Source organism: Diplotaxodon limnothrissa, linkage group LG14 (genome assembly GCF_057381915.1).
Source record: "Diplotaxodon limnothrissa isolate DT_005_m linkage group LG14, D_limnothrissa_male_GT1.1, whole genome shotgun sequence".
Taxonomy (NCBI): Eukaryota; Metazoa; Chordata; class Actinopteri; order Cichliformes; family Cichlidae; genus Diplotaxodon; species Diplotaxodon limnothrissa.
In genome coordinates, this window is record NC_140609.1 from 11,945,788 (window position 1) to 11,971,662 (window position 25,875).

Here is a 25,875-nt window from a genome sequence, read left to right on the forward strand (position 1 = left end):
CGAACGCACGATTCTGGGGCGAAGACGCAGCTGTGTGATGTTTGATGTCTAGACAACAGCTCTGCGGCCAGCAAAAATGTACAGCTTCCACACGAGCGGACTTATTTAAAACGGCGTGTCTTGAAAAGACAGACACGCCCACAGCTAATAGGTTTTCTAAAAAGGAGGAAGGAGAGAAGGAAGCAGGACAAATCACTGGGAGCAAAAACACGAGTCCATTCATCTATTTGCTATGTAACGTCTCTGATGAGGCACTAAAACAGCAAAGCAGACACCAGACCGAGGGTAGTGAGAGACACAGGAGATTTTTAACAAGTTTGCTATCTAAAAATACAAAGTGACAGTTCCTCTTTGCAGTTATCTTTCTGCCACATCCTCAGTTTCACACATGAATCCCAGGGTGGCTGCAATTCAGCCATAAGCCTGTCCAAAGATCATTTTCAACCCACTGCAGATTAAAATCGCACACAGACACAAACACATCCCACGAGCGCTCAGGAAGAATCATAAACACCTAACACGGGGGTCAGATTCAAGGCCAACTGTGGAGACAGGGCTACCCAGAGACAAGCACTTACATACTGTAGGCTGTTGAGATGTACAGGGTCAGGGGAAACAGGCTAAAGTAGGAACTGTGGGGAAAAATGTTTTGTTAATTATGAAAATGATGAGTGTAGTACTACAAAATGGGTTGTGTTTATTTATAGTTTGTCCTCTTTTTCTCTAATTTTTTCACTACTGGGACAGTTATTAGCTAATTAACAATTTCAATTTTCTTTCACCTGAATGTAACCATTCATTAGGCAAGTAACCTAGTGAAGCAGGTTTTGATGAAAGCAGTTAGGTGGCTGGTACAGTCTCTGAATATAGAGTATGTGTAATTTCCACCCACTCCTGTGAAAAATCACACTTGAAGGGGCTCCAGTAAGCAGGGGCTTAATTGGCTGCGACGTGACGTGCATAATATCAGCTACCTCTCTATTCAAAACGCTCTAGAAATCCACAAACGCACATGTGCGCGCACACGGACACACACACAACCAGGTAACCACACCATTTCACTATTATGCACAAATGGGTGAGGACCACATCTGAGCTGCTTGTCTAAATGCAGTGAGAAAAGCAGTTAAGAGGCATAGGGGCAAATATGTTAGCTCAGCCTGGGAGGGACGGAGAGAGAGAGAGGGGGAGAGAGAGACAGCAATCTTGCATGTGAACTCAGATGGAACGGAGAAGTAACGAGCAGCTCAGTTTCTGTCATTAACAACAGTGAACACAAAACAATTTTGGCTCTCAACAACACTGAATTAACTAAACTTTGAACACTGTGGGCAAAATTAACTACTCTGTGTGTGCGAGTGACACGTAAAAATCTTGAGCCGAACCCTTTATTTCTTTGTATTTTGCTTCTTGTAATTTTTTTAAGTGCTCTTTCAGAGTTTTTCTTTGGACACTTTTCACACATTTTTGGTCCGGTCTTATTTATTTACACCTGACCATTGACCTACTTAACACTATCCCAGCATAAAAACCAACCTAACTCAAGGGATGAACCAATATTGTTAGGTACTTTGTTAGTAGCAGCCTGTCATTTGTCCCAGATTGTTTAATTGAATCTATCAAAACTGCCAAAGATAACACAGTTTGACAGGCATAATATAATATATGCGTAAACCAACAAGGTGATTCCCAAAGACCTATTAGCTGTCGTGGTGTGGCATGTAATGCCATCTGTAAAATGTCTTATTGGTAACAGGTTAATTTCAACATGACAATGATACCAAACACTACCAATGCAGTAAAATGCAGCAAAACACACAGTGGAACACTATCAGTCTTTAGTATTTAGTATTTAGTATTTATTTATTTATTGTCATTGTCAAGAACAATGAAATTGCGTTTGGGGCTTCCATACAACCCAAAAAAAAGAAGAAAATAATAAATACCCCTTAAAACCCAAGTGTACATATTTAACCCAGTGTGACTCCAATGCAATAAGACAATCCTTAGCAATAATGTTCGTAGAAATTCAGACAAAGACCTGAGAAACATGACAAAATACAACAATGCAACCCATTCAATATTATTGTACTGTGAGATATGATATCAGCTTAAACCTTGACATTACAGAAGCAGTGCGGGGTCATCTTGACTGAGAACAGAATAAAGAAGAGCTTTGAATGTCCTTCAAGAAGCCTGAAAAACTATTCCTGACGACTGCTTAAAGAAATCAGATGAAAGCCTATGTAAGAGAGTTCAGGGCGTGCTGAAAAATAAATGCGTTCATACTAACTATTGACTTTCAAGCTTGGACAAACTTTTTTGTATTTCTTTCTATTTCTTTGAATGTGTTTCAATAAATCGGTGTGCTGCTTTCATAGCAAAACATAAAGAAAAGAGCTGTGTCTCGAGGCTTTTGCGCAGTACTGCATATACACTGCAGAATAGCATTTTAAGACATTCAAACAGTATAATATATAAATGGCCTCATCACTTCTCTGGAACCCCTGAAAATGTCTGAAACTTGATTGCTACTGATTTAGCGCATTTCCCTTCGAATGATTGTATTCAAGTGTGCTCACGCCTTGGCATAAGCTCCGAATGATTGCAATGGAAACAGATTTTGAATTACAGCGTTCTTAGCAATGACTAAAGACTTACATATTCCCCCATAATCCGGCCGCTAATTACATCCTTGTAATGTTTGGTGGATTGAGCATGAAAGCTATTTATGCATTCACGCTTTACTCTAAGCTGATAAATGAGCACGGCGATCGCTAGTGAAGACTAATTATTTTGGCCCGTTAGTTCCTCCAGCTCGTTAGGCACGCTCACGAGGAACGTGTCCTCTAGTGTTTTTGTTTTGCATATTAAATGACATTTACGCAGCACATTTACATCATTACTGAAAAATGGGAGGCCCCTAAATTGTGTTTGGTTTCATTTGATTATGTACAGTATGTTTTATGAACACTGCCTTCGCAGAAAAAAGGAAAGCCTTAAGGAATGCAATTACTGAATCATGAAGGATGTCTCAAAGTACTGGTATGCCACTGAAAATGGCCATTAAAGGGTGAGATTAGCTGAGAAAGATAAGAGAAGTACTATTTGGCCCTGTGGTACATTCAATCCTCAGCAATATGAGGTAAGAGGCATGGTTTGTTTATGCTATTAGAAGCTAATTACAGCTGGACCACCAGAGCAGCTAGATATAATATATAGCTGCAGCGATAATACACATCCAAATTAGGAGCAGAGATCATCTTGACATCTAATGGTAGCCACAAGTGCAATTTCCTGGTAGGCGATATCTGTGTATCGCTCCATCTTACAACAAGCACTCACATTCTTCGTCCTTCCGCACCTCTGTTATGATGCAGAACGAGACTTCTCGACACATGAATCCAGTGGTATGCAGAGGCGTCTGGTAGGCAGTTCTGAATTAGCTCAGCGTCTTTGAAAGACAGACAGAGCAAGCTCGAGGTTGGCATTTAGACGTGACAAAGATGAAACTGTACACCGCTTCTTGGAATAGCCACCTCACTTAGTGGCACCGGCAACTTAATCTCCTTTTCACTTTCCCTTGGGGTCAAAGGAGCGTCTCTCCTTCTTCTTATTTTCTTTCTTCTAAATCTCTCTCTTGCAAACACACACACGCACGCACACAAGTGCAGTACACCGCAAAGTTGTTTTACATATCCTGACCTGGTGTTTAAATGCTCAAAATAACCACTGACACCCGCTCCTCCACCATTCAAACACACCACAGCTGCTGCGGTGTAAAAATAGCACCGTCATCTTGAGGTGTCTTGGAAGAAATCATTAAGTTAGATGTGAGGTGCTGATAGGTGAGAAGACTGGATGCCATGAGAAAATGTATGGTCAATTACACCGCGGTGACCGGCGAAGACATGTAAAGTAGGGATGAAATCCTGATTAAGCTGCGATGTGAAACCCTTCAGCTAAATGTCAAGTAGAGCTTATTTATGACATACAGTTTGTCTATCTTTCATACCTCTCAGGATGCGTAATTGTGTAATTTCACCCAGCAACACATCTTTTTTGATTTGTTGTTGATCTTCTCTTTTTTTATTCATTAACTAATCAAAATCCTGGCACTGGGTTATCTACATTTCTGACCTGAAACTGTAAAACGTCCCTTATAAGACATAAACAAACTGATTTATGGTTCCAGACACGGTGTGGGACAGTGCTGGGATAGCCCAAGTCCAGCAAGATTGTTAGAAAAACACTGAAGGGAATCCCCTAAAATCTTGAAGACTACATTAACAGTTCTGAGCAAAATCCAACTTTGAGGTTACGTATCGTTCAGCAAGGTAACACTATTTCTTCTGTAAAATACTTCAGAAAAATTTTGCAGTAAATTTCCAGAAATTGTAGACCCTTGCATGGTACAGATTTAAAAGGGAAGGTTCAAAATTGAAGTAACAGAAGTCAAGATGCCCTGAAATGTATTTTTTCATAGGTCAGGATCCCAAAACCTCTGGATTCAACACTTCCCATGATGCAACTCAGTTGCAACTCAATAGCATTATTTTTTCTGTGTGGTAAATCCCACATTTTTCAAACTCTATGCCCCTAGCTCTTAACGCAGCTTTCACTTCAATATCTCTTGACTCACATGCTCAGCTTTATATTACACTCACACACACACTTTTTACAAACGTCTTCCACTATAGAGAGGACAAGTATGAAAGGAAGCAGGATGAAAGCAGAATGGATAAACACTCTGTGATTGTTTTGAGGAGTCAGTGGGTGGTAGGTACCGTAATAGGGTTGGGCCATATTATACCATTCACAATACCAGTGCAACGTTAGGCAATGATAAGAAAATGAAATATCGCGATAGAATATGGATAAAATGCACATGCTCAGTGCCTTTGTTTTCGTTGTGTTTTTCGGACTATAAGGCGCCCTTAAAAGCCTTTAAGTTTCTCACAAATCAACAGTCCACCTTATAATCCATGGGAATAGAGCAGCTGCGAGAGAATTCAGTATTAATGAATCAATAGTACAGAAGTGGAGGAAGCAAGAAGAATGAGTGCAGTAAAGTTAGACTTATCTGACTGTTTTGTTTCAATTAATGCGCCTTAAAATCCAGTGCATCTTATGAAAAATATGTATTTGACTTATTTATTTGGCACACTGCAGTTTCATGTTGCAAAGCACCTCTTTTTAACTTTTGTGGATATTATATATTGGAAATGCCTTTTGGTTAAACTGTCAGCAAGGAATTTGCATTTGGACTGTTAAATTTTTATATAGCTTTAATGCACATAAAAAACAGCTGCTCGTTTAAGTGAAAATGAATTGATGGGGGTTTTTTGCACTAATAAAGTTGTGAAGTTGTAAAGTATTTTGTCTTGCATGAAGTATATCGTCAGTTATATCGTTATCGCAAATTTTCTCATATATATCGTAATAAATATTTTTGGCCACATTGCCCTGCCCTAGTAGGTAAGACATGAGGTGGCTGCAAAGAAGTGGTCAGGTGTGATGTGAACGGGTTAGTGAGGTGGAAAACCCACCATGGACTCAACATCACACTGTGCACGAGAGAAGGACAGAGCAGAAGGCTGCCCAGCCAGGTCTGCACACACACATAAACACACACACTGTACACAAACCCACGTGGACTACCACAGAGCCAGTGAACAGCTGGGTTAGGTTACAACCTGTAAAGCCGCACTGGCCACAGGACATCCAGCAGGAAAGGGGAAAAACCACCATGTCACCAGGAAGAGTCACCGTCAGCTGACAGCCACGACATTCATTGGGACTTTCATTTTTTATGATTGCACAATATTATGTAAGTACATTATGGCAGGGGATAAATGAAAAAGTAGGTGAATCCTGAGCTCATGTTTTTATATTTATTTGTTTATAACTTACCTGGTTACAGTGCATTAAGGTTTACAGATCTTACAGATGTGCTGGTTTGTTACAGGTGTGCTGACAGTGGCTTTGCTAGTTGTCTGCTAGGCTCTAACTCAGCTACATAGACCACACGGAACCACTTGACAGTGTTTGTGGTGCATTTAAAGCATGTTTGATGATAATTACTTGATATGCGAATAACTTTTTTAATCTAACAATTCTGTGCGTCACGTTATTCTAATCTGTTTCGTAGAATTAATTTGCAGATATGTGAATTCAGTTTGCAATCCAAACTAGCCTTCTTGAGTGTGGTTGGTAGGATATGGTCATTTCTGGTTAAAAAACAAACAAAACCCTCAAAAACAGCATTGCACTAGCCAAAATGCTAAATACTGAGGCTTTAAAATGTATACCCCAGCTTTTACTTGTGGTTCTATAAACATTGGGAAGAGTCTGGGTTCAAGTAGTTACAAGTGGTAAATACATAGTCCTACACAAATAAGGTAAGACAATATCATTTGTATTATCACTGTTGCACAAGGAAAAATAGTTTAGAAGCTATTCAATTTAGCGACACAATATATATATATATATAAACAATGGAGAAATATGGAGAGAAATATATACACACATACACATATGTGTGACCAGCTAACACCCGGGTAGCTTCAACGAGCCAAGTAGCTACATGGATTTTGACTGGAGTGGGGCAGTCTTTTGTGGCATTATTTTTGTGCCACTATTCTGAGCTGGTCTAAAAAGTTCCCTCATCTCACTTTCCACCGCGCTGTGGGTAACACTGGGTGCAGTTGAGCCCGTCCCATCTCGATCAAGTGACGAGGACAAAGATGTGACCGTTTCAGGAGATGATTGAGTTTCTTCTCCCCCCTCCACGCTGTCAGACACTTGAAAGTGACCCGCGCGTGCTTCTCAGCCAATCACAGCGGTACAGAGACCCAGCCTTCCGTTTCCATTAAACTCCTTCCGTTTCCACAATACTCTTTCATACTCTTTCTTGCATACATATATTTTCTTCAGACATGTATGCATTCTCTTCTTACATACATATATTATTTGTGAGATTAAATGCATATTGAATGCATGTAAATGAGAGCAAAATGTAGGAATGCATAAATGAAAATGCATGTATGTTAGAGTGAAAATTTGTAAATATGTACATTAAAATACATGTATAAGAGAGCACAATATTGCAATGTGTGTGTTAAATATGTGTAAACATGAGAATAAAAATATCTAAATATAAAAATTAAAATAAAACTATGTGAGAGTGAAAGTATATGTATATGTGAAAGAAGAATATGTGTATCTGAGAGTGACAATATGTGTGTCTGACAGAAGAATATATGTATGTGAGAGTGAAAATATATGCACGTGAGAGTGAAAGTATATGTGTGTGAAAGAAGAATGTCTGTGTGTGAGAGTGAAATAATGAATTTTGGCTTGTACGGCCCCTCATACAGTGGAGTGTATAGAGACCTACTCTGTACAGCTAAAAGTGGGGCTGGATCATCAGTGCTTCAATGAGGTGGTGAAGGGAAGACTGTGGGTAGAAGCTGTTATTGAGACTGTTTGTTTTTGACATGAGTGACCTGTAGTCTTTTCCAGATGGGAGGGGTGAGAGTGTCCAGTGTGAGAGGGCTTGTGGAGTCTGGAGTCTGCCAGGGTAGATGTCCCTGCGGGGCACTTCATTATTACTATCCTGATTCAAAATGTAGTCAGTAATACAATTAAAATTTTAGCTTTTTCGAGTAAATCAATTTAATTTCTTTCTAGTATATTTCGATAACCTCAATACCAAAATGTCAAATACAGGCAAGAGAAAAGAAAATGTTGATGATCAACAAATAAAGTATAATATTATCAATTCAACTTAATAATAATCTGGATGAAGAAAGAAATGGCCATCATTTAAGTAATATAACACAATAATACCCCAAACAAATCATTAACCATACTGTACCACTACACTAACTGTGTATCTGATAAGACTGAAAAGTCGTGTGGAATTACAGGTTAAGGTGAAATAAATTTTGTCAGGATGTGCTGTGTGGCAGGCAGGAGATGAGGACTCAAAATGCAGGACTCTCAGACTCGAGGGATGAACTCAAAACCACAGCTTTATTTGCTGGCCGGGAAAAGCATACAAAAGCAAACTAAACTAAACTGGAAAATCACAAACTAGAGACACAGAGAGCTCCACACAGCATGAGCGACGACACGACACTGACTCAGAGAAACACAGGGTTTAAATACACTGGGAAGTAACGAGGGGAATGAGAGCACAGCTGGGAGAAATCAGAACTGACGAGACAAGGAAGCAAAGTAGAATACATTCACGTGAGACACAGACCTTCAAAGTAAAACAGGAAGTAGCACAGACACAGACTTGACTAGGGGAGACAGAGCAACTAAGAAACACAGAGAACAGCAACAAAGAGACACAGAGGGCAGCTACTAAATACTCAGAACTAAACAGAATACAAGAAAGCCAAACTAAGGCACTAGACTATACAATAAACTGGGGCAACAAAGAGAACTAATACAAAAACTCTGAGACACAAGAAACTCAACACTGAGTTACCGACACAGGACCGTGACAAATTTAGCTTTGGTTTCACCTCCAGATGAATTTTCCTAGTTTCTTTAATGAGGAAACAGATCACATTCCTGCCTTCATGTAGTTATGGGAACACAACTATTGGTACAAAAATGTCACTCCTGCAAAAAGCCTGCTGTGAGAGTCTGAAATGGAAAAATCTCTGACGTTAAAAACGTGTCATTACAGTAAAAAACAATCATTTACCTTCAGGAAAAAGTCTTTTATATTATATCCTGATTGCTGTGATCGAGCTCTGGACTCGACCTGAGCTTTTTCACAGCTGCTGTGAAGCAAATTGCTATTGAAACTGTAAGTGTTAAACTCTGTGTCACAGCCCGCCTGACTGAAGGAAAGAAATGTAGACGGTGTTCTCTGCCTTAGATCCTCATCGATCATGTTTCATTGTAATTAATGGCAGTTGTGCTGTTTTGTGCCTTGCATTAACTCATACATTCTGCTGCTCACCCTGACGCTGCAAACTCAGAGGAAAGACTCCAACAAAGAGCCGGAACAACTAAACAAGACCTCTTTGTTAATGTTTTATCAGAGCCAAAAAAAACCATTCAAAGCTGGTCAGTGAGATTATTCCCCTATTTCTAACTTCAGCGGCACAACACTGTATATTTTCCAGAGGTTTCATTTTGTAATAGACATGAAAATGTAAAGCAAGAAAATCTCACAAAGACTAAGTTTTCACACAACACCATTCCAGGTACTGTGTTGTGGTACTATGTTTTGCCAAAGTAAAATTGTGCAAAACAGATCTTACATATTCAGGAGAAGACCTCTTCTAAATTTAAAACTCTATTACGGACATGCCTGATTAGTTCACAAATTACTGAAGACAAGAAGCCCACAGCCGACTCTGCTTCCACCAACCCATGAAATACTGTATACTGCATACAGTGGGTTTGAAGTCCCTGCTACAGCTCTCCAGGCTACAGGCAAAAAAGAGAGCAAAAATAACAACAGTAACATCCATGAACAAGCTGAAATGATTTCTCTCAACCTATTTCACTCCATTGGCAATCTAACATGTGAGACCTACCCTTTGAAGTTGGTTCTTTATAATAATTTACACTACGCTTCAGCTTCCACTGTTTTACTTCCTGTAATGCACTTTCCAACTCTGCTGTGTTGGGAGCCCAGTAAGCATCTGATAGCTTTGGGACTAAAACCACGAGCAGACAAGAAGTGATGACAACTTGCAGCTTAAGTGTGAACTTCTAATTCTACCACTGGGTATTACGCCTGCGCTCAGGATATATGGATTCAATATAAAGCCGAGAATATTCAGCACAACGCCGAGATGCAGACTCTGCGGAAATTATTAAGCTTCATCATCGGGCCTTTTATTAGACATTAAAAAATACTCGTTATTAGCCTGAGCGGGTCACAGTTATAAAGTAAGTGTGATCCACTTGATGAAAAAAACAAAGTAAATGTGAGAATAATCATCCAGTGTGTTCACGTACTGGAAACAGATCTGTAAAGCTATATGTGTCGAATACGTTATTGTTATTTAGTCCAAATAAGGTTACAAGGAGCCAAATTCAAGCAGTCTTACAACTGAACAACAGAGGATGTCAGTCTAACCAGGGGGATAGTTAAGTGATGCTATGATAGTGTGAACTAGAGAGGTTACCCAGAGCCATTTCGCCAACAAGAGGACAAGCACTGCAAACCAAGCAGAAGAACTGCCTGAAGCCAGAGAGACAACTGTGTGTGTTTATGTCTTTGTGTGTATGTGTGCGTGTGTTAGGTAGCATGGCCACACTGCAGCAAAGTTCTCTTTTTGCATCTAACTGAGGTTCTGTGAGTGAGAAAACGTGCTATGGAAAGCCTGTAATGCAGCCCTGGACCTATTTTGTGTTTTATTACCAAGTCAGTTACAGTGGAGGGCAAATAAGGACTTGGTTGTAATTCCACTAGTCCTTGTTAAGTGATGTGTGAGAACAAACTGGTGTACGAGGTGATGCAGAACAGGCAGGCAAACAAGCACAACAGACCCCTGCATTCATGTCAATCTCCAGTACTATTCGTACCAGCGGACACATTCATACACACACATTTCGACATAAATTAACCCCGTCCAGCACTTTTCATAATGTGTTTATAGAAGAACAACAATCAACTAAAATCTGGAGTTTTGTGTCATTTTATTTTGTGTCAAACACTTTTTTTTTTGGCTTTTTCCTCTCCCAGCGTCTCCATTAATGTAGGATGGCTCAAGCCATCTGTAGCTGACATGAGGAAATCACTGCTCACATGCCGTCTGTGTGTCTGCGTTAGTCTGTGTCAGAGAGGTGTTGCGGCAGAGCCGTGGCTCTCTTTCTTTCCTCCCTTGATCGAAAAAAGAAAAAGAAAAAAAAGAACCTTATCAATCAGCACAGAGGCATTTGCATTTGATTTACAGAAGCTTGTGGTCGAACTTCCTCAGAGGAGCTACTTTAATTTCTCCCCCCTCAGGGAACTAATCACGGCACCAGCTTCAGCCATTAATATGGCTAAAATTAAAAAACTGCCCAGCTAACGTTGCAAGAGTTATCGCATAGTTAAAATTAAAAAACCAATAATAATACTACTATTTCACTGAGTATCCAACTTTAAGTAAATTGATTTAAGAAAGTAAGTAAGCAACAACCCTTCAAGATATTGAGGAGTAGAATCTCTAATAAGGGTGTTCCTATTATGGTGCTTTTGTGTTTGTGGGAACTCCATGTAATCCATACCTGTCTATATCGACTGAGTAAGTGGCCTCTTTTGTTATTTGTAAGAAGAAAACATATTGACAATCTTGTTGATCTAGCTACGGAGACTATAAATATTACAAAACAGCTGACAAACCTCAGTCCTGCGGCATCCACCAGCCATTATCACCATATATGAAACAAGCAACTGGAGGAGCAACCCGCGTTGCCTCTCCATTCTCCGCCCCGCTGTGCCTCTCATTACACTGCAAGGGCGGCATCGTTACCATTGAGGGCTGACAAATAGCTAACTTCCCTTCAACTCTGCTTCTCTATCATAAACTGGGAAATAAAACTGTGGTGGTATTGACCCTCTTTCAGTGTGCATGCTGGGTCAATCTCCTACCATTATACCCAGCCTGCCTGCTTCATTTCAGTGGCGACACAAAACATGGCTACATCTGCGTTTGAATGTGAAGCAATTGAGGCCAGACTGATTACCGAACATGGTGGCAGCAGTGCTTTCCCGACTCCAAACACACATGGATCAATGAACCTCAGTTGATGATTGCTATAATTAGATTTGATTTTCTGTCTTTACCATTTTGCATGAAATGCGGTTGAGGTTAGGTGAGAAACTCACTTTTCAGCTGCTGCCATAACCTCCTGTCCCCACTTGGATGAGCTCATTACATTTAAGAGCTAATTAATGAAGGCAGTATAAATCAGTGGCATTGTTGTGGTAGAGACAAATAAAGAGCTGCTACTCATAAGTGAATGTCTTGAAGAATAAACCTCCTCATTTACAAACCCATAATCTAATCGAAGACGTGCTGCAGTAAAAGGATAAACCTGCGCAGACACAACGCACACAAGCACATACAGTGCAGTCTTCACGCTCCAGTGGCTCATAGTTAAATCCACAGGCCTCCTGTGTAACTGATGTGCTCATCACACTGCTTGAGTGCCAATACAGTAGGTTATACACACAGACACGCCACGCTTTTTCTCACCTTTTCATTCTCATTCAAATGTAAAACATGAAGTAGATCAGAAAGAAATCACTGGTGTGTTCAGGATTGTGAAAACACATAACAGAACAGTTCGACATTAATCTCATCGTTCAGTTTTTGCCAGGCTTGTGGCACTTTTCCAAAGTCTTCATTCTGTATGTGGTGTTGACTGGACCAAAACTCAGTCGCAAATACAAATCTTGCCCTGTTGGTGCCCCTGATTCACTAAGAGGGCAAGATTTTGAATCATTTTTTAATTAAATCCCCAACCCTAATAGCTTTTCCTTAACTGGGAAGCTATTTTAAATGTGTTTTAATGTGCTATACAAAAAAAGTTTAGTCTAAGCTAAACTAATTCCAAGCTAACGCTGGTATACAGACATGAATCATCATTTGTCTCATCGAAACTTACCAAAACTATGTGTTTAAACTATTTCTAGTAACTTTGCAAATATAGACTGACTATAAAAAACATCACAGTGTTTCACAGCCTGTCAAAAACCCTGGAAACTAAAACTCACATGCATCGATTAATTGAGTTAAAATGAACTATTTGCTCTCCATGTTGAAAAGGCTAAAACACTAAAACTGACCTGAGGACATTTTCAGCACTAATGCTATAAAAGCTATAAAGGTGTATAATGCAGTAGGTTTTGGTGGGACCACCTTTCATATATATTCTGTTAGTTTCACTTCTACACAGTTTTTCAAGACACTTGGCAGGTATGAGTGGTAGTAGGTTGGGATGAGTTCTCTGTGGCAGACGTACCATCTGTTGCAGAACTCATCTTGTCACTGAAGACAGTTCTTCATGAATGCCATGCTGAAGAGTTAATTTAGGATCAGCGAGATGCCTTTTCGAATGGCACTGCGTGATGACTAAGAATCTAAATCTCTATGTGTCTAATGTTTTGCGCTGCACTCTAAGCTGCCTAGTAACGGCACATTTCTAAGCGGTATGGTGTCTGAATTACCAGCCAGGATTGACTTTTTGGAGGTACTATGAAGCACCGTGGGTTTCACTCAAGTCTGAGCTGTGTCTGTACACGCCAAACACTAATAGAGTTGACATCAAAGATTTCTCTCCCACTGCGACAGCCTAGCAAGATACTCGCTCTCTCTTTCTCCGTCTTGCTCCTTATCTTGCACCCCTGTTCTCAACCTATGGCCCTCCCCCTTTTTCTCCTTCCCTCCCTTTTTTTCTCTTTCTCTCTCTCTCCTCTACTTCCCACTTCAGGTGGTGGTGTAGCAGGGTGGAGTGTCACCTTGCTCAGCGCCCAGCAGCCTGTGGCTAGATGATGATTTATAGCAGAGGAAAGCTGGGGCTTGGGAGATGAAGTTGGTGGATGGCTTGGTTTAAAATCACTTGTGGCGGTGTGTGAAAGCGAGGCGTGATGAATGAATATAGTCTTTGCACGCCAATCAAAAAGATCTTTCTGGGCGCTGGGCCCCGGTCTGGATGGGCCTGGGCCCCCCTTTCCCTGGCGGGTCGCGGAGTGTGGGAGTGCCTACTGGGGTCAGCGGGGGAGCTGGCCCCAGGGAGGGGTCACCTGCCCCTCCCTTCCTTCCCTCCCCATCTCCAGCTGCCTCCCTCCTCCTGCTCCACCACAACCACCCACACATGCAGGGCCTTGGAGTAGGGGTATGTCACCAGGATGCAGAGGAGGCTACCCCCCCCCCCCCCCTCTGTCCCCTTCTGGCTGCCTCTGCCTCAATTTTATCCCACAACTTAGACATTCACATTACTCACACCCTCATTACACATACATATAGGATCTTGGGGGTGGGCACGATACACGGAGTCCAAGTTACCATCAGGGTGTACGCCTCACCCCTGGCGTCGTTGCCCACCTCTCAATTTTAAATACATGTAGACATTGAGGGCTAGCAGGAGGGACTATGCGCTTACCTGCTGCTCTCTGGCAGGTAGCTCTATGCCCTCCTGGGTTTTAATTGCACCTTAGAACACACATGCATCAACACTACAATGAGCGGGTGGAGGGAGGTTTGGAGTCTTCTCTCACCCCCATTCTCTGCGGCCTACTGGAGCGGGGGGGCTAGGAGGAGTGGGCCGTCCGACTGCGGTCTGGGGCCTCCCTGCTGCTGCGGAGTCGGGGCGGTCTGCCTCTCCCCACCGCAGGGAAAAGGGTAACACCACCTGGGTCTGGGTGCAGTTCCCCCCTCCAGGGGCAAGGGTACCTAGACCCGGTTAGTAGAGTACGCTTGGGGAGTGTGATCGTGTATACAGCGTCCCTTTATGTCTGTCTCCACGTCGGTTCAGTGTGAAGTACATATGAGAGCATGAGGGTGGGAATGGATGTTTGTGTCTGTGTGTGCCTGTATGTCTGTGTCTATATGTCAGGTTGGGTATCAGACGCCACCTCTCTGGGGACATCTCAGGCCCTCCAAGGTTTGGAGGCCTATCTCCACCCACCACCACTTCCCCTGCTGGTGGCGGACTCCCTCAGGTATCGGTGCGTTGGTGGTTCTTTGTATCTGGGGGTGGGCGTCCGGGTACACACCGGCTCACTCCTTGGCGGCCGCTTATTGGGGCTCGCTCGGGCCACTTTGGAGGTGGGGTGCCCCCGGCCTCTCGGCCTGGGGCTCGGTCACTCAGGCACAGCTGGCTGCCGGCGGAGCTCACGGGCGCGTCACTGCAACTCCCCCTGGCTTCTGCTCCGCGGCTGCTGAATGAGCCCTCATCTGGGACTCTCCTTAGCTCTTACTGGGACAGTGGCGCGGCTGCCCCTCTGTGGGTCTTCCTTGGTCTCTTGTGTTCTGGGGGCCTCTGGATGTCTGGAGTTTTGATCTCCTCCATACCTGCTTGATACCATAGAGGACAGGGCTGTGGCTCCCCACACTCTCTAGCAGATCATTACATGGAGAAACCTTTGGAATGCAAGCATGCTGATCCACACAGGTATGCACACAGGTGTACACATGGGTATTCACAGATGCGGACTACAGCTTTCTTGGCTGCTGCCTCAAAGCACACTGTGCGCTGTCTATCTTGCGTGCTGCACAATATCGTTTATTATTTAGTAACTATTGATATCTATGACTAGCTAGTTTATTGTGATGGTGCTTTTTTTTTTTTTATTATTATGTTGCTCTTTGTTGTTTGCTGTCTCCCCTGTTTTTTTTGTTTTTCTTTCTCTCCATACAGGTGACCCAGGAGTTTTTTTTTTTGTTTTTTTTTTTCTCTCTTCCCCCCCTTCTCACCGTCTCTTCTCCCCTTTGGTTTTCTTTCTTCCTCTCCCCCCCTTTCTTTCATTCTTTCCCCCTGTCCTATTAAAAAAAAAAAAAAAAAAAAGGATGACAAAGGATGAACTGAAGCTCCGCCATCACGTGATGTCACATGCTGCTGTTTCTGATGTCACTTCCAAGAAAAAAAAAAAAAAAAAAAGATCTTTCTCCAAGTTAAAGTAGGTTTTAGATCCATCCAGAGGCTCTGGGCAGGTTTTCCGCCTAATGATCTTTTCATTCTACACTCCCGTGTATTAGGATGACGATGCGCAGCAGACGATGCCAAACTGAAAAACCTTGAAGATACCCTGAAGAATCATGCACCGACAAACACCACAACATCGAGTGGTAGTGCTTTTGAAGGGTTGAAAATAAATAGATCACACTGGATACATTTTTACCCAACTCAGTTTTTGAGCAGAACCGCTGGAGGTCAAATGCAAATATCTCTTTGTTTTAATTGATGCTCTGTCTTTTGACTAGGAGCTTCCCATTGTGCAGAATTCATTAAGGAAAAAAAGCATCATTAATGAAATACAAAGTCTTTCAGATGTTGATGGTAAAAAATGAATTGCTTTGAAAAAACAAAGCCCCGATCTTTATATAGCCCCTTAAAACATTTGTCAGTAAGAATTAATGCAGACAGGGAATCTAGATATATAGATATTAACAATTACTGTTGTTGCATGTACTGTAAGTAGTCCATGAGGACAGTAATAATTTCCATCTGCTCAGGGTAACAATTGGAATAATTTCTCATTTAAGTGCATGTTTTTTTCTGATATCAGAAAGAGCCAAGAGCAGCTTCATTTTCGGTATGCTAATACGATCCACGTTATGTTTATTTTACATGGATAAAATCACACATATCTGTGGCTACGGGAACCCCTGTGATGTGTTGCTCCCAGTAAGGAGCCACTCCCTACAGCTCACTGAATAACTAGAGAGTTGCAAAGCATACAAAATAGCACGCGTCTCCAGGACATTTACAGTAAGAATGTGGATAGATTTCATTTTTCCTGTTACATATTAAAAGAAACACTATTCTGAGCACATCACATCTATACTACATCTAAGAGTGTTTCTCAATATACACAGTATTTCACATTTACATGAATGATTAATCACTCCTTATGTATGAACTACAAACAGTACGAGCGAACAACTTGTATCAGGCAGAACTACTCAGCGGCCAGTTGTCCGTACTGTATGCATACTGCATGAGTCATACTGTACAACAGCAAGTCACACAGACAGATTGTGCTTTGCTCTCCATCTGAGTCCATTCATACGTCAGTAATATCACAGCACTGCTCTGACATCTCCCATTGAACATATTGTCTGACATGTAAAACTGGAAATCCGAAAAGTCCCCATAACTGTTTTCAAATTACTTCAAAGAATGTAAGAAATTTTAGTATCACATCATAACCATTTATCAAAAATAGCGTTGTCTGTGTGGCCAAATCTCACGCCTCATATGTCTACTTTAGACACAAAAAAGGGTTAAATACATACTCCAATACTCTGCTAGCTGAAATACTTGACTAGGGCATCACGTGTATGAATCCATCGCTGAAAATGCTTCCCAACAACTCGATTTCTATCTAAGCAACAGCTGCATAAAAAGCTGCTTTGGAAAATGACTAGCCCTTAAAAAACCTTTAAAAATGCATTTATTTCACATTTTCAACAATAAAATAAGACCTGTCCTTTAAAATGTAACGCTTCAGGATACAACCCAAGCTGTTTTAAAGGGGCGCCACATAAAGTCTGACTGCCAAACCAATGAACTGCACATCACAACACGACTCTCTACTGTGGGCCGAGTTCAACTTTTATGAACCTGTTTGGTTTCATTCTTGTTGAACTGAATCGCTGATAACATTTCCCAATTTCCTTTTACAATTTGTTCACAAATATTCTAGTAAAGGCAATTTGCAATTCCGTCTGTGGCCTGGAAAAAGCTGCACCACTTCGGTTTGACTCATATTTTATAATATAGTGTTAGTTGACCCATTCTCCATCAGGATAGTTCAAAGCCCTACAACTGGCCCAGTTCCCTGCATGTGGCAACAATAGCGTCACCACGCAGTAATGAATCAAATTAAGTGGAATGTCAGCTAGGCTAACAGAGCTCTCCTTCTCCTCTCAGCACGAAAAGGAATAGCTTCATGGCACCAATTTGTCTCTTTCTACCCTTACTGGCACATATTTTTGCATTTAAACTAAAAAAAGCAACAACAAAAAAATCTACTGGCAAAGACACGAGAAGTAGAAGAGAGAAGGCTCCAGTCCAACTGGAAATATAATCTTTATTCATGCATAACAAGGTAGACAGGTTTGACTGATGTAGAGCAAGACCTTATTGGTACAATGTAAACATAAGCAATAAAATAAATGATATCCCAAGAGAGATTTTGCATCTTTACCCCTTTCCTTCTCTCATTCCTGCTCCTCGCCTCTCTCCTATGAAGATTAAAGTAAAGGTGTTGTGAAGGAAGAGTGATAAGATAAGAGTGATACACTGACAGAAGTAGAGGAACAACGCGGCAATATGCTGATGATATGGTGATGAGGACAACAGAAGATGAATGTGTGAAAGACGAAGACAGAGTGCAGGAAAGATGAGGTGTGTTTTTCAAATGAAAGAATATACATTGAGGTTTGTATGCAAATGTCTGAGTGGTTACTGTCACACCGTAATGTCTTTGGTATCACTGAAATAAAGATTGCATTTAGAAAACCCAAAGAAGCCTCTTTGTTTCCATTTGTTTGTTTGCATTTTTAATATAAAGCCAACTTTTTTACATTAAGTGTATCAAATACTAAAAAATGCTATTATACAATAAGGATGTTTTAATATGTCAGTCTGCATTAACTAAAAAATCTTCAATTTCCAGTACTGAATGGAGTTAAGACAATCACTACCAATGAATTAGGATATCAAATAAGCATGCTTCAGTGAACTATTTGAGCTGAGCACATAGACACTTTTTTCCTTTTTAGCGGATGACATATTAAAAAAACAAAAAACAAAAAAAACTCCACACATGCTCAGTAACCCTTAAAGATCATGTAAGGCAACATTTAACAAAACGGAAACCTGAATCATTACATTAATTAAGTTTGTCAGATTTTTCTCTACCTCTGTCAAAACTGATTATGACAGTTAAAAACTAGCCAAGCTTGTAGTTCAAGCATGTGAACACCAATGAATAAAAAAAATTATGCTGGAATGGATGCAATAAGAAAAAGATCAAATGCAGTTTTTCCAATACTATTTAGTGTAATAACTAAATCCTGGATAGAAGATAGCAGAGAAAGCACAAAACGCTGAGAATGACGAAACAAAAAGGAAGACTGTGAGATTATCACTGTAGTTATAATCCATGCTTTACAATATGGCCCACAGAAAATCGTAAATCTGCCACATGACAGTTTATAGGAATGATTGGACAGTACTGAACAGCAGATAATGCACTGTGGGCCACTCTTTCTATAGTCATATATAATCGTGATACAGAGTCACTAAGATTAGCAAACATCCTCGAGCACAACTATTGTCCCAGCAGGGAAATATGACTAAACACTAATCCATAATTTTGTTTTCCATTTATATATTTCAAAACTGGGATTTGCCATTACAGAAACAATCCCAGCTGTCAGAGTGAATGTGAATCTGTCAGCGTGTTCATTCTCCTGCTAGCGCACTCTCACCACGAGGTCCGGCACCATTTACGAAAATCACGCTGCTCAGGCCATTGAATTTCAAGAGCTCTGTAAATGGGGAGAGACAGTCTATTTGCATTGGCAGTCACAACCCAAAAGGTGTATCCGATGTCTTGAGGCTGCAGGGAGAAGATGAATAAGGGAAGCTGCATAGGACTGGCTCTATATATAGTAGGTAATCTGTCATCTCATTTTTGTCGTCTCCCTTCCCCTCGTTTTTGCTTTGAGGAATGAGGGATTGATGTTCAGAAGATCAGAGGAAGTAAGAAGGGAATCTTGAAGGCTTGGAGAGAAGAGAATTAGAAGGGCTGGTGTGTATGCGTGTGCGTTAGTGTGAATGTTGGAGGAAAGAAGGCGCTTGCACCGATAACTGCTGTTTTTGGAGACCCAGTTGTAGCTGGCCCAAGTCCAATTCGGATAGTTCAACTCTCCCAACTACAAGAGAGAAAGTAAAAAGGGAAACTATACATCTAACAGTTTAGCTTCAAAAGAGTTCCGCTGATTCCCATCCTACACTGCAAAAAAACTTCATTTCCTCTCAATCTGCAACACTGCTGTAGCCTAGAGTCACATATCTGAAGCGGATATTGTTTGAACGTCCTGTCAGTCCTGACAGGTTAGACTCCCTGACAGAGACATACAGAGACAAGAAGAGTTGAATATTGTTCACAAGCACGTACACACATACACATGCACACGCAAAAAAAACACTCAAGAAAACACCTTTGGGAAAAAGCTGAGGGGCCCTTATGGAGCTCCTTTTGATAAGGTTCACCATGTGGTCACTTCAAAGCACACATGTAGGAGTGGATAAAATAGAAGCAAAGGGATGGTGGGAGTGAGAAAAAAGACATGAGGTGGGATAAAAAGGCAGCAGCAAACAGCAGTAGAATGAACCAGGGGAAGGGTTGGTAAGATTAAAGAAAATGCAGGGAGGGATTACTCTGCAAAAAAAGAAAGAAGGAAGCAGATTTGCAAAGAAAGACAGCAGGACACACGAGGGTAAAGGCACAAACACAAGCGCCCAATGTGCAAGTGCATGCACACACGTGCGGTTGCACATACACTGCGTTTGCACACCTGGGGGAGACGAATCTGGAACATCGGCGAGAGGATTGGGAGGCCGAATCTCATTGCTCTGTGCCAGCTAAAGCAGCAACTTTTTGCTGAGAAAGAATCCTCACACTGATGAGTAGCTAGCTACGGTGTGGCCTGCAGGCACACACCAGCACATGAGGGAAAGAGCGGATCATTAGACTAACTGAAGCATTCATAGACAGTAGACAGTTAGCTAGCTAGCTCCATCTAGAAACACTTCCACTAAATAATTCACAGAGGTGTAAATAAAATATTATTCCAGTGGCCTTCACCTTAACAAAAACTGAAATAAGAAAGCTGCCATGCTGAGTAATGAGTTCTTCTGTAGGGGATGAGTTCAGCTATGACAGCCAAGCAGATGAGTACATAAAAAAGACCTTACCTCAATATTCAGTTATTCTCATTGATATTCAAAAAGGGGGTTGTGCTGCTTGGTTTAAAACAGAATATTTCATCTATATATCTGGCTTTGATAATGACACTGTAACATGCCATCTCTCCAGATTTAAAAAAAAAATAACAATAATAATAATTAGAAAGCAATGTTCTCCATCAGCAAGAACCCAGCAACTGCAGAATGATAGCAGGACATTTATCGCTTTTCTCCCACAGCGAAGAGTGCAATATCTTTCTGCATAATGCATGAACACGACAACATGGCCTAAATCATACCACAAAAACAAATAGACTCATAATCGATGGGGCGGCGAGCTATTTGTGCGCATTAGATATCAATCTTCCTCACATATATAACACAATATTAGGACAAGCTGAAACACAGCCAGACGGAGGTTGGCAAGGACAAGAAACCAAAGCACTACACTGAGTCAGGAGAAGATGAATAGGCCACAGGTCTTTTCCACGTGTCCCACTGGGGCTACAGTGCTACAGCGTGGTGATGTAGTCCTCACCCTGTGTGCCAAAACTACAATCGAGAGCAGAAATCAATACGTACTGCAGCCGATTCCTCACCGTGGCACCCGTGATTATGACAACCACTCCAGGTGGTAGGAGTATGGATCATATTGCTTTCCTGGCTCAAGGCCTCTGCTTCTGGCACACAAAAACCTTCTCATTTCCAAAAGGTCAATCAATATAAAAAACGGGCTCATCTCCCTCTGGCCAGCTTTGTATTTCTTAAATTACACAGTAATCAGTTTTTAATGGGTCCCCTGGGATATGAAACCCCCTAAGTGTCTGCAGCGCAAGACCGAGCAGCATTTCTAAAACTTAGAATCTTAATCTCGCGTGTGAATTTCATATCCATACACTTCACTGAGGTATTCACTTAGAATAAGGCAGATGATGGAGGACATTCTCCACCACTATTTTATTTTAGGAAGCTGTCTTCATATCTTTGCACTGCTCTTGACGTCCAAATGCCAAGGTTAAGAAAGTTAAAAAGATGTCCCGTGATTGAGCCCTCTGAGACTGATATCTAAGGACAGCTGCTCTTCCTCTTTCCTCTCTCCCTCTTTTTATGCTCCTTGCCTATCTCCCTCTGTCAATCCCAGAAAAAACTTTTAACCCCACCCCAACCCCCGATACCCCCTTGCAGCTCCCCCCACACATACATCTCCGAACTCACCAGATTTCCTCTCCATCTGCTGCCTGTCCTAACAGAGCCCCTTCGCTCTCCACTATTTTCTCAAATATTGTTTCTTCATTTACTTACAACTACACGATGATTTGCTTACAATTGCTCCACTGAGGCAAATTGTCAAGTTTTCAATGCCAGTAAACATTCAGTTAGCCAGTGAGTCAGAGAGGCGAGTAGTCTGTGTGTGTGTGTTTGATATGTATCAGGGGTTTCCTCTCAGCTCCTATTACTCTGACACAACACGTTCTAAATTAGTCACCTGACACTAGCCACTGCCCGAACCATAGGGCTTGACCTCGGGTGTCCCCCCCACTTTGCACACGCAACATGCCTCAACATAGGAGTGCAACACCTGATCAGAACAAACCTCACTAAAGAGTGCAAATTCCCTCATAGAAAAAGATGTCTGTGCAATAGAAAGAGCGTGTGCTTTAAGATTCCAGGTTTCCCATCCAAGTACCAACTCAGGTTTCAGCACACAGTAAAATATTCACAGCATTCAGTAACCTTGTCAAAGTTACAGACATGGTTTCACTGACTTTGTCATGGCCTATTTAACATTAAGTTCCTATCAAATTGCCGCTACCCTCTGAACCCAACTCACAGTTTATATCCCGCCGTTCGCAGATACTTAAAGGTGTGATGATTAATCTCTGTGCTGCTGGCGTTAATGAGCAGTGCCCTCTTTCTCCCAGTCCTGTGGCTGGCATCTGCCCGCTTCACACAAGGAGAGAGGAAAGTATGCAGGGCAGAGCAAAGACAGCTCACGTTGATTATTGGAAATACTAATACATTAATCCATCCAAATATCTCGACCCACAGTTTATTTTTGTGGTGAGTCTGACACTTTGTTCCTCTTTATACAAGATGTTCAACGATGACTCATGTGTGCTTTCCTCTGAGGATGAGAGGGCAATGTGTCCACCTTTGCACCTACAAAAGTATAAAACCCACTACTTAAAACATTATTTTTCCTTTTTCCCCAAGATGCAGTCTAAAAACTGCAAATTGTACCTCTGAATGGTAATGTGCATTACCGCTGCAGAACACTGAGGGCAAAGATGGCAAAAGTATGTGGCAACAATGTTACTTGAAGCTACTGTGTGATGCCAACTATGAGACGGTACAAGGACAGGTTTGTTTAAAGTGGACATCTGATCACACGCAGGCCTCTCAGTAATTAATAGGCATGAAGTGTTAATTCAAAATGGTATGTGTTTCAACTTTCAACTTTAACAGGATTACAAAACACATTCTTCAGAAGTGGCATCTGGAAGGTAAGAAGTAGGGGGGGATTGTGACTCGGTTATAGTTTCAAGTCACATTGTGGTAGCAGCTCTTTTTCGGTACAACAGTGATTTGCTTGGACTGATAGCCGTGTCGTTCCACTCATACTGCGCAGCCCTGACCTCTGTCGGTCTCATAAACACTGGCTTTACAAAATTTGATTACATGTACGTGTGGAAAGAAGAGGTCAGAGGGGCAGAAGGAGTATGTATGAGAGAGAATGACTGACAACTTGTATCCCTAAATCCCCAGAAGAGAGCAGATCAGAAACAAGGTGCAGTGCAGAAGAGTCAGCAGTTATAAACAGTTACTTACTAGAGCTTGTACTATCAAACTCTTTGTCATGATAACCTCTTCATGTTATAGCTGTGGGATTAAAGAAACCTATAGTAGTTTCTATGGAGTTTCACCTATAACATTAGTTCATGTTAGCCACACTGGACTAGAAATGTCAATAGGAGGTCAGTCGGAGATCTTGTTGAGAATACATACAGCTAGGGCTGGGCGATATATCGAGTTTTTAAAAAAATATCGGTATATTTTCATACGAGATATAAGATGTGACAATATCGTTTATATCGATATAGTATATGTTACGTTATAATTATACTTGTGGAGCCGCAAGTTTGCCTCTCTTTTATCCACTTTTGTCTCTATGCAACGTTACTGGGCCTCACCTCTCCTTCACTGAACACAACTCCCCCATCGCTTCACCTGCAGGCAACGACAAGATGGACACGGCAAATCTCCGTTAACGAGTTACTGCGGATCGCCCCGTGTGTGGGGCTGGATGGCGTCAACGTGTTAGCGAGCTAACCGCGCTAACGACATGCATGACCTAAAATCCTTTCATTTTCTCCAAAAACGACCGTGCGCCTTATGTATGAATTCTGGTTGTGCTTACTGACCGCGAACCGATTTTATGTGGTACACGGCGCTCAGCAAACTGTCAAGAAATGTTTTAGTTCGACTTTGGTAAGCTACGGAGCTGCAGCGCTTGATGGATTGTCGGAGCATTATGACTACCGTAGTCCGGAGCCTCGCGGAGTGATACGTACTGTGCTTCAACGTAATATTACCGTATTGTGTGTGTACAAGCACCTGTTAAGAGACACGGTTATGAAGCAGATTTCAAACTCCAGGCTGTCAGCCACACAGTAGAACTTGGGAACAGAGCAGCTGTGAAATCTGTCTTTGTTATTACGCTCAGCGTCTTTTAGTTCACATTTTGACTGCATAATTGTGAGCTTTTTGTTATGCACAAAAACAACATTGTTTTCTTTTATTTATGGAGGATTATTATTTAATAAATGCTGATAATTTATTTTTGAGTAATTTCTTCATGTACATCTACGCTGTATGTTAATAAAAGTGCCTGTGTGACATCTGAAACACAGCTTTGACTAAGAACTCTCTTTTTGTTCTTACCTTATGGCTTAAAGAAAAATATCGAGATATATATCGTATATCGCCATCCAGCTAAAAAATATCGAGATATGAATTTTGGGTCTTATCGCCCAGCCCTACATACAGCAACCATCTTAAGAAAAAAAACAACAAAGAAAATAAATGGAAAACAAGAAGCACTCCGAGAGAGCAAACCTCCACGAAGGCGGCACAGTCTCTGGGTAGTATTTATATTTAACGGAGTAGTATCCTGTTTTGTATTCATTCGTGTTGTTTTCTTTGTGCTTTTTAAATGGAATTCAGGAAGGTTCAAGACATACAAATAACGTGTTTTGGAGCCAACGTGAAAGAAAAGCAGATGTAAAATATAAAACTGAGGTCAGAACTCAAATGTGACAAGCTATGGATCCAAACTATAAGAGTCAGAGGCCCACGGTAATGTTATATTTAGAATCCCGTTATACATCACATATATTATATAGTGTGTTGTCAACACAAACAATGGCAGTAAGAAACAGCTTTAAATTGATTTACATAGAATAATTATCACTTTGACCTTCAGATTGATCTGTTGGGGTCAGAGTTCAAATGCGATACGATAATTTAAATCTTTATGTGGTACTTTTTATATGTTGACCTTGAAGACCTTGGTGGATGCAAGACAAATTTTAATGTCTTGTTAATGTGACCCCGTATCAGTAAGGTGATTTTATCCTGTAAGTCAAATAGAAATAAAACACATTGTGAGCATGCATTTCAAGGTGTCTATATTTAGCTATCCCCAGATATAAAACTGTGTGATTAGAAAAAAAATCCCATCACTTCTTTGGAAGCACTTGGGAAGCTGACATTTCTTTTCAGTCACATTCATTTTCTTGGCAACCTGCTAAAACACAACAATAATTACCTGCTTTTAACTCTGCTGTAGTAGTGTCCAAAACTCCAGAGGGAAACATCTGGGACTTTTTTAGCTGCTCAGTACTCCCGAATGCTCACCAACAAATTGTTAACCGTGTCTTGTCTACTATCTTGACTTGACCAGGTACTAAAAAAAGTTCAAAGTGAACCAAACAGTAAAGTTGTGGGACAAGCAGCTAAACAATGAGCCCAAATGTTTTTATAAAACCCTGTTTGTTGAGCGACTAGCATCGTCTTTGTGTGGGATTTATGGTTTCTGTTGTAATCCTTACAGCTTTGCTCTGACACCGCTCAAAGATTTTCTTTTCCATGCCTGCTCCTTCTGTGTGTTTTGCTTGATCTGAGTTCTTTGTTCTTTGTCCTTTT

The 25,875-nt window shown here is 41.3% G+C and overlaps 1 protein-coding gene across 2 annotated transcripts in view; it reads right to left on the reverse strand.

Moving 5' to 3' along the window:
• igsf11 (immunoglobulin superfamily member 11) overlaps positions 1-25,875 on the reverse strand; it is a 121,692-nt gene that overhangs the window by 51,316 nt on the left and 44,501 nt on the right. Inside the window, exon 1 of one of the 2 annotated variants that reach the window (XM_085371292.1) lies at positions 3,346-3,507. The exons of the other annotated variant lie outside the window; for it this stretch is intronic. Coding sequence (XP_085227418.1) covers positions 3,346-3,400 — 55 coding nt within the window. The 5' untranslated portion in view covers positions 3,401-3,507. Of the gene's footprint in view, positions 1-3,345; positions 3,508-25,875 lie in introns of those variants that run through there. 2 annotated transcript variants of the gene reach the window in all.